The sequence below is a fragment of the Dipodomys merriami genome, unplaced genomic scaffold (assembly GCF_024711535.1).
Source record: "Dipodomys merriami isolate MVZ:Mamm:240054 unplaced genomic scaffold, mDipMer1.0.p SCAF_7, whole genome shotgun sequence".
Taxonomy (NCBI): Eukaryota; Metazoa; Chordata; class Mammalia; order Rodentia; family Heteromyidae; genus Dipodomys; species Dipodomys merriami.
Genome location: NW_027206290.1, coordinates 50,496,881 through 50,505,721, shown reverse-complemented (window position 1 = coordinate 50,505,721; position 8,841 = coordinate 50,496,881). Strand labels below are relative to the sequence as shown.

Sequence of the window (8,841 nt, the reverse complement as noted above, 5' to 3'; positions counted from 1 at the left end):
GAACTTCAGATCCTTCCAGCTGAAGTTTTACAAAAATAATTTTTACACGTGAATGATTTGAGTGCCTTTAAGGAATGCTTTCCATTCTGGGATGGAAATGGAATTTTCCCTAAGTCATTCATTCATCCTGTTAAAGCAAGCGGACCAGTGCTTTTATCTTGATCCTGTAAGAAGAAAACAGAGCTAGAAATATTATCTTGGACCACTCTTGTCTTTTGAAAAATACCAGTGAGAAACATGCACATTTTCAACCTTTGTGGGTGGGACCTGGTGGGGGGCAAGGGGGGGCAATCTCATAAGGCTCCCACCTTCTCAGACTGATGCCCCTCCAGCCCAGTGGAGTGAGGACATCCTTGAGTACCAGCCCCCGGGTGTACTTTCTTGGTCTCCTGCCGAGCAGAACTGGAGAGATCCATGGCCACTTCTTCCAAGGCATTCTCAGGGTTCCCTTGGTCTGAGCCTCTCTGAGATCCAGCCTGGCTCTCACCAGAACCTTCTTTCAGATGGTCAGAGCCCCAGAGTCCTGCCAACTTGTCTCCACTTCCTGGTTTCTTTATCATTCCTGTGGATTTTTTATGCATACCTTACAAAAAAAGAGAGAAGGAAAATTAAAATGAATTAAAATTTAAATTCCCTGTGATGGTTTTTAAATCCCCCTGGAATTATCCTCATCAGGGTCTGTTTCTTGGGCCTACAGGAACATCAGATAGGTGACTCCTACCCATGAGGGGTTCAAAAATCTGTCTGCCAAGTGGTGCCTTTTGTTTGGATTTGCTGGGCCTTTGTTTGTGGAACATTGAGCCCGCTTTCTTGGCATCCTATGGATGCCAACTAGTTTCCCTCTCCACATGCTTATATAATTTCAGATGGCTGAGCTTGGCTACCTAACCCAAATTCTCTCTAGTCCCTTCAGTCTTTAGGGCAAAATCAAGACTGTATTAACTATTGGTGTCTCCGGTTCTTAACATAGTACCTGAAAATACAACCAGGATCCATCTAACCAAGGGTTCCAGCTGCTTATCTGGCTACTCATTCCTCCAAAATGTGATCCTGACCAGCTGGTCTCTGCTACAACAAACTGAGCAAGAAGAGTGATCTTCCTGAGAATGCCCAGCTCCAAAGTTGGACAGGTTAGAGACTGTTTTAGCAGGGAATATCTAAAGAAGAGGAAAACTTTAGAGGCTGGGCACCGATGGCTCATACCTATAATCCCAGTTACTTAAGAGGCTAAGGTCTGAGGGCCATGGTTCAAAGCCAGCCTGGAGGAAAGTCTGTGAGACTCTTATCTCCAATTAACCACCAGAAAACTGGAAGTGGCACTATGGCTCAAAGTGGTAGAATGCTAGCCTTGAGCAAAAAGAGCTCAGGGGCAGTGCCCAGGCTCTGAGTTCAAGCCTCAAGAAAAAAGATAGAGGGGGAAAAATACTTCAGAGCAGGTTGTTAATGGCAAAACCAGAACCAAGGATTAAAAAGTAGATGATAGTGATAGGTTTTCATGGTTCAGTATTGTTTTGTTTCTTATTATCTGTGTCCTAAATTGTGTGGTTTCTAATTTTCTAATTGCATCCCACATTTGGGAAACATTACATTAAATATAATCAAAGATATCAGTGTACTCCAAAAATCCAAGACATGTTTACTAACATTAATATCCTAATAGGGGTCTTTCTAGCCATCAATTCCAAACTTTCAATGAAAAATAAATCAATCATCTGGATACAGTGAATCTTGTAGTTAAAAAGAACTTAGGTTATGGGATTCAGGGCCTGAATCTGAGTACACACTCACACACACACACACACACACACACACACACACACACACAGAGGTGTGTATGTATGTGTGTATATATACATGTATATATGTATGTATGTATATGTATATATATACATACATTTGATTTGCAAATGACTGCTCAAGTAAGGCTCATCCCATCCCATCCTCAATCCCAGGGTGCTCAGTTTACCTAGGAGCCACGGTGCACAGGAGCCACGCAGACCGCCTTCGGTGGAATTGAGTACAGAGTCAGGCAGCGGGATGCAATGGCGCACCATGGCCCCATAAAGCCCGTACTCAGCCATCACACTGCTGCCACCCCAGCGCTTCTCTCGCTTGCGCCACTTGGCCCTCCTGTTTTGAAACCAGACCTGGAAGGAGACGGAAGGGCACACAAGGAAAGACTCAGTGAAGAGGGATACTTGGAGGAGATGATTAGTCTCAGAATGTTATTAGGAAGGGCTAACTGTCCACCCCACAGAAAGGCAGTGCACCCAGGACTTCACAGAAGAGAGATCAAGCTCAAGGCAAAGCCATAGGGATTCAGCATGGGGTCAGGAGATAGCTCACTGAAGTTTCCCTGTGAGTCAGGAATGAAAAAAAAACAGGAGCATCTTATTTTCACTATATTGTATAAAGAGGCTTAAGACACCATTTCCTGATGGTTCCCATTGAGTGGAAAGAGTCCCCTGAGATAATGGCCTCTCCTAGTCCTTTGTTGTTGAACTGCTGATATTTTCCATGAAGAATATTAGATGAATAAAAGAATGCTATTGAGAGCAAGGCACAGGTGGGTCATGCCTTTAATCCTAACTACTCAGGAGGCTGAGATCTGAGGATCATGGTTCAAAACCAGCCATGGCAGGAAAGTACCTCAGACTCTTATCTCCAATTAACTACCAAAAAGCTGGAACTGGAGCTGTGCATCAAGTAGTAAAGCACTAGCCTTGAGGAAAAAATGTTTAGGGACAGTGTTATAGCCCTAAGTTCAAATCTCAGGACTAGCACCTAAATAAATATGAAAAAGAAAATTATTGAATCGGCATAGCTATTATAAAAAGAGAAAGTTAGTGGCAAACTCAAAGAGGGAAAAGGTACAAAATTCTCTCTGTATGTGACCATACGTGTGCATACTCATATATAATATGTATATGAATTTTCAGGGCTAGCAGACATAGGACTTAGAAAACCGGAGTGTGGAAAGATTATGTTAGGCTGTATGATTTCTTTGAGGATTTTAAGTGCAGATATAATAATGTTTTACAGTGACATAGTTTAATGACATTTCTATTGTATAATTTAATAACAAATAAAAGTTTTCGCCAGGCTCATACCTGTAATCCTAGCTACTCAGGAGGCTGAGATCTAAGGATGGAAATTTGAAGCCAGCCTGGAAAGACTATGAGACCCTTATCTTCAACTTAACACCAAAAAGTCAGAAGTGGAGAGGTGGTTAAGTAGTAGAATATCAGCCTTGAGTTAAGAAAAAAAAAAAAAAAAGCTACAGGACAGTAGCCAGGCTTTGAGTTCAAGTCCCACAAGTAATAATAAATAATACATTAACAAATAAATAAAAGATTTAAAAGTATAAGGAGCAGAGTGAACTCTATGTATCTTTAGCCAAATGACCCTCCATTTTTAAGCTAAAGGGATATATTGGGCTATTTAGAAGTCTTTTTTGGGTTGGCTCAATGTGTGTAGGAATGGCATGTGATTCAAAGTCTTTGGGAAGGAGAAAGGGGATCCCAGACACCTGTATTCGATCTTCAGGGAGCTCAGTTTTCATAGCCAGCATTTCCCGGGCATACACATCAGGGTAGTGGGCCTCACTGAATGCCTTCTCCAACTCTTCCAGCTGGTGAGCCGTGAAAACTGTCCTGCAGGGAGCCAGAAATACAAGTGTGGGCATGCGCTCACAGGGACAGCCAAGCTGCCAAGACTAAGGGCCATTAAGTCCCTCCCCTGCTATCATTACCCCCAAAGCTCTCCTAACCACTGGACACCCCACCTCTGAAAAAGAAAATATAAGGTCTCTGTGAAGCTCAGAAGTTTGGTTCAAAGATGACAGAGTGTTAACTCTTTCTTGTATGCATACACGCATGTGCATGAATGTGTGCTGAGGAATGAACTCAGGACCTCGTGCCAAACTCAGCTACATCACCAGCCTTTAGCTCTTAATGAATTCCATCAACTTCATTCTAACAAGACCCATTTTACAGAACTACACATTTGTGTCATTAAAGTGGTACCCAAAGGTAATTTGCAGCCTCCTGGGAATTGCAATGTTTTCCTGGCAAATGATTGCTGTGGCCTTCTCACCACCAATAAGGAAGTCACTGGGCCTGCCATAACCCAGGGCCATATGTGCTCAGATGCTGGCTCCATAGACAGGAGGATGGTGTGTGAGGAACAGTATCAAAAAGCACAGCCCAGCCCCTTCTGCAGTACCTGTGCCTCCGCTTCTTCCTCTTGCCTAGGGTGGGGGAAACTTTCAGGTCACTCCTGTCGTCAGAAGGACTGTCCTCATCTGTTAGCACAAGGAAAAGAGAACTATAAAGATCACACTTTTTTTAACCTTATTTCCTGGATTTCAACATGAGGGTTGAGGCTACCAGCCTGTTAGGAATGTATTTAGCTGTAAGAGCTAGAATTTTTAGCTGTCTCAGATTCTAGGCACTGTACTATGCTTAACATTGTTATGCCATATCTCAATTATTCTACAAACAAACCAGCAAACAACCCTAAGGTAGTTGCTATTGTTATTATTACCCTTCTTTTATAGGTGAGAAAACATCCTCAGGAAAAGAGATTAAATAAATTGTCTAAAATCACACAGGGAGTAAATAATGATGTCGAGGTTCAAATCCCAGATTGTGTGAAATCAAAGCTACATGGCCACTTTTTGCCCTTTTTCTACACCCCACAAATAGATTTACCTACTTCCATTTGCCTTCCACCTCATCTTAACTTCCATATCAACATTTCTCAAAGGGAGAGATGAGGCTTGTGATACCCTAATCTTTGTCAAAACTCCCCCTGCTCTGGTGTCCCATTCCATACTCTAGAGGTGGGCCCAGGAAACTTATTTTTCCAAGTGTGTTCAGACCATGTGTAGATATATTGGAAAATTTAAGAATCACTCTACTAAGATGTTGGCTGCTTATGCCTATAATCCTAGCTACTCAAGAGACTGAGCTATGAAGATTGCAGTTCAAAACCAGCCTCCACAGGAAAGTCCATTGAGATTCTTATCTCCAATTAACCAGCCAAAAGCTAGAAGTAGAAGCATGAGTCAAGTGGTAGATCATCAGCCTTGAATAAACAAAAGCTAATAGACAGTGCTCAGGCACTGTTCAGGTCCCAGTACCTACACACACACACACACACACACACACACACACACACACACACACACACTATCACTCTACTGTGCCTGGCCCTTTTATATCCATGTATCTAAAGAAAGGTTAGAAAAATAAACTATGTTCAGCTTCATGATGGTTCAAAAACACAACTGCCTCAAAATATTTAAAACAGAATAAATCCAAGCAAAAAATTTTAAGTAATGATAGTTTTTCTCCTACATCAATTAGTTCACCAAAGAACTGTGTGCCTGGGTTATAAACATTCTATGATCAGCTGTCCAATCCAGTAGCCATTAGACACATGAGGTTATCAGATGCATAGAATGAGGCTATTCAAATTGAGACCTTCCATAAATATAAAATGCTCAGTGGATTTAGAAGTTTTAATACCCTTCAAAGTAAAATAGTTTACTGATTACATGGAAATAATATGTGCATGCAATATTGACTTAAAAATAGTATTTAGGCTGAGAGTGTAGCTCAATAGGAGTACTTTGCCTAGCATGCTCAAGGCTCTGGATTTCATCCCCACACCACCAAAATTAAGGCTTAAATGAATAGTACACTGGCACTCTACCACTTGAGCCCTGACTCTACGTCCAGGTTTTTTGTGTGTTTTGTTTTCTTGTTCATTGGAGATGGTATCATGCCTGGGGTGGCTTCAAACTGATTCTCAGGTCTCAGCCTCCTGCAGAGCTAGCATGACAGGTGTGAGCCTCAATTCTTTTTCCTCTCAAAGTGACAAAAGCTTTCGTCAAACTCTCAACTACTTTATCCTATATCTGTTGGATACTGCTTTAGGTCTTTGTGAAATGCACTCACAGGAAAGGGTTTACTGCATTTCATCTTTGATTATCTATTCTCACAGAAGAAAGAACCCGTTCTATGAAGGTGGCATTTGGATTTTTGGTGACACAACTTAGTTTATCTTTCAGGAAGGCTCATTAGGACTTTATTTTTATTTTTAACTATATTTATTTAGTGCTCATCTATCCTGATGATCTGCCATGCTTTATTTTACTTTATACTGATTTCTTTTAATTTTGTGGCCGTCCTGAGCACTAAGTTTAGGACAGTGCTGGGCAAGCACTGTACCACTTGAGCCCCATGCAAGTATATCTGTTTCCTTGTACTATCACTAAAACAATATATTCGTTTTGACTTGGCTGCCTGGATGCTCTAGTCTAGGTTCTACCCTATAGATTCACTATATCTGAGTGTGTGTGCATGCGTGCGTGTGTGTGTGTGTGTGTGTGTGTGTGTGTGTGTGTAATTCTCCTTTTTCTTTCCCCACATCCCCAGCCTCTCGATTTGCCCTGGTGCTTCTTGGTATTTAAATGACTTCTCTTTGCGCTTAATCCACACCTCCACATTTTTGAGGAAAGAAACAGGCTCCACACAATAGGCGAGCCTAACTCCAGCGACACGGGCCATCATCTTTTCATTCCGGCCTGCTAGGGTTGGGAAGAACGACACCCGGGACTCCCTTTTCGGCGGCAGAGAGGCTGGTAGCTCCAGGACTCACTGCTCCATCCTCCATCCTCCGCGCGCACCGGTACCCTTTCCATCACTTTAGCAAACCTTCGCCCGCCCCGCTCCCTGACCATCAGCAGGGTCCCCCTGCTGGTTGGTGAACCCGACAGGTTCCCAGCGGCTCCCCGCCAGGTCCAGACCAGCGCCAAGAGCTGGGAGGAAAAGATCGTGGGGGTGATGGCTCCTTCCCCCACTTCACTCTAGCTCGCTGCACCTGGTCGTATCCCGAGCTTGGTGGTGGGAGTCCCCGCAGTCCTGGGAGAAGGGGGTCTCGAAGGACAGGCAGGGATCTGGGGTACAGCCAGGGGCAGGTGGCAGAGCCGCTCAAATAAATACGCCTCTCTCAATTGGGCATCCCTCTGGGGTCCCGACTTCCTAGAGACTTGGGGTACTGGGGGAGCCATGAGCCCCCTTTGCAGGGCCCCAAACCACCAGGACCAAGGACAGGGGCCGGAAGCGCGGGCCTGATTACCGGACGTCGAGACGCTCTCGCTGCGCTTCTGGGGTCCGAGAGCAGGCGGCGGACGGCCGGGGACCTGCGGGGCAGCGGGCTCGGGTCCCCCGGGTGGCAGAAACGGCACGTCGGCTAGAAGCAGGCAGGGCGCCCGGGTAACGGAGGATGGCTGGGAGCTGAAGCCGCAGAGGAGGCCCAGGCCCAACGGGAGAGCCCCGCGCGCCAAGCACGAGCCACCAAGCCCAGACCCCGGGCCGGGTGAGGTCGCCGGGTTCTCACAGCTGGATCCCGGCCCGGGACCCGCGGGAGCCGGCAGGTCCGCCTCCAAGCCCAACAGGTCTGTGATGGCAAATCCTCGAGGGCGCGAACCCGTGGAGGAACTGCCCGGCACCAGGGCCCTGCTCCTGACGCGCCCGTCACAAAGAGCGTCCCGTCCGGTCATGATTCTCTGATCCCCCTCTGATCCCCTTTCCAGAGGAGGCTTAGCTCCGAAGACGCTTTATATGCCCCGCCGGGCATCGAAGGCCTGGAGGGTTCCAATCAGCAAGGGGGCAGGCGCGCGCGCGGATCCGGGAGATGAGGACGCGTTCTCCCCTCCCTCGGTTGCCGCCCTCCCAGCTGCAGTTCTCCCTCTCGTCCCTCCAGCTGTCCCCACCCCACCCCCATTCTGTGATCGTGGGGAGGCCAGCGACAGCAACCCTGCTGTCAACCAGAACCTCTAAAAGCTACAACTTCCACATCCTGATGGGGCCTTCTTCCTTCCAGACCCTCCAGGTCTGGTTTTCACTCCAGGAACCCGAACCCTCCCAACATGCCTACTAAAACAGGACTCAGGGTGACATTGTCCAAAAAGAAATGTACTCTTTACTCTTATGTCACTGTAACTAACCCCTCTTTATAATAACAATTAAAAATGTATTGAAAGAAAAAGTTATTTGGGCTCCGTGGTTTATGCCTATAATTCTAGCTAAAAATCCAGAGAACGGCAGTTGGAAGTCAGCCAGGGCAGAAAAGTAAAGTTAAAAGCAGAGCTGGGGGCTGGGAAGGTGGCTCCGTGGTAGAGTGCTTGCCTTGCATGTATGAGGCCCTGGGTTCCATTCCCCAACACCACATAAGCAGAAAAAACTGGAAGTGTGCCATGGCTCAAGTGGTAGAGCACTAGCCTTGAGCTGAAGAGCTGAGGGACAGTGCCCAGGGCCAGAGTTACGGCCCAACGACCGACAAAAAAAGCAGAGCTGGAGGCATTACACAAGTGGTAGAGCACCAGCCCAACAAGCTAGAAGAGCAAACTCCCCATCCCCCCAAAACCCACACCTGTAGGAAGTAACAACAGAATAAAATGACCAAGAGTCACATTCCTCCCTGCACTACCACCAAAACCACTACTGGAATGACCACCACTGGTATGACTTCACCGAAAAAGATCTGAGCTGAAAAGAATGGAAATGTTTGTTTAATTCATGGGCAGTTTGCTTCCAGTCAAATCTTCCTCCAGGACTCTCTGGGCTGGATGATAGGGGCTTGAAAACTCGCAGGCAGGGCGCTAGGTTTAACCAAAACAATCACGTTCTAGGGAAACATCAGGAAAACCATTAATATTTAGAATAAATACATGCCAACATCTTAATCCAATATGCCTAATGGGGTGGTAGTGATAAAATAGGATTCGCCTACAGGAACGCATGGATCTTCATGGAAACAAGCAAATTGTCC

At 45.8% G+C, this 8,841-nt stretch overlaps 1 protein-coding gene across 1 annotated transcript; it reads right to left on the bottom strand.

The window, feature by feature from the left end:
* Positions 1-293: 293 nt before the first annotated feature.
* Vsx1 (visual system homeobox 1) lies at positions 294-7,570 on the bottom strand. Its single transcript, XM_070007504.1, has 5 exons — positions 7,147-7,570; positions 4,225-4,303; positions 3,530-3,653; positions 1,967-2,147; positions 294-583 (listed from the first exon to the last, which is right to left on the bottom strand). The coding sequence occupies exons 1-5, from the start codon at positions 7,568-7,570 to the stop codon at positions 294-296; spliced, it is 1,098 nt and encodes a 365-aa protein (XP_069863605.1).
* Positions 7,571-8,841: the final 1,271 nt, after the last annotated feature.

Bases quoted from the DNA above. Each gene is read 5' to 3' on its own strand.
- Vsx1 (XM_070007504.1), bottom strand. From the start codon at position 7,570: ATGACCGGACGGGACGCTCTTTGTGACGGGCGCGTCAGGAGCAGGGCC. The intron at 4,304-7,146 runs GTAATCAGGCCC...TTGTGCTAACAG, and splicing joins CGAGAGCGTCTCGACGTCCG to ATGAGGACAGTCCTTCTGAC. The intron at 3,654-4,224 runs GTACTGCAGAAG...GGCTCCCTGCAG, and splicing joins AGGAAGAAGCGGAGGCACAG to GACAGTTTTCACGGCTCACC.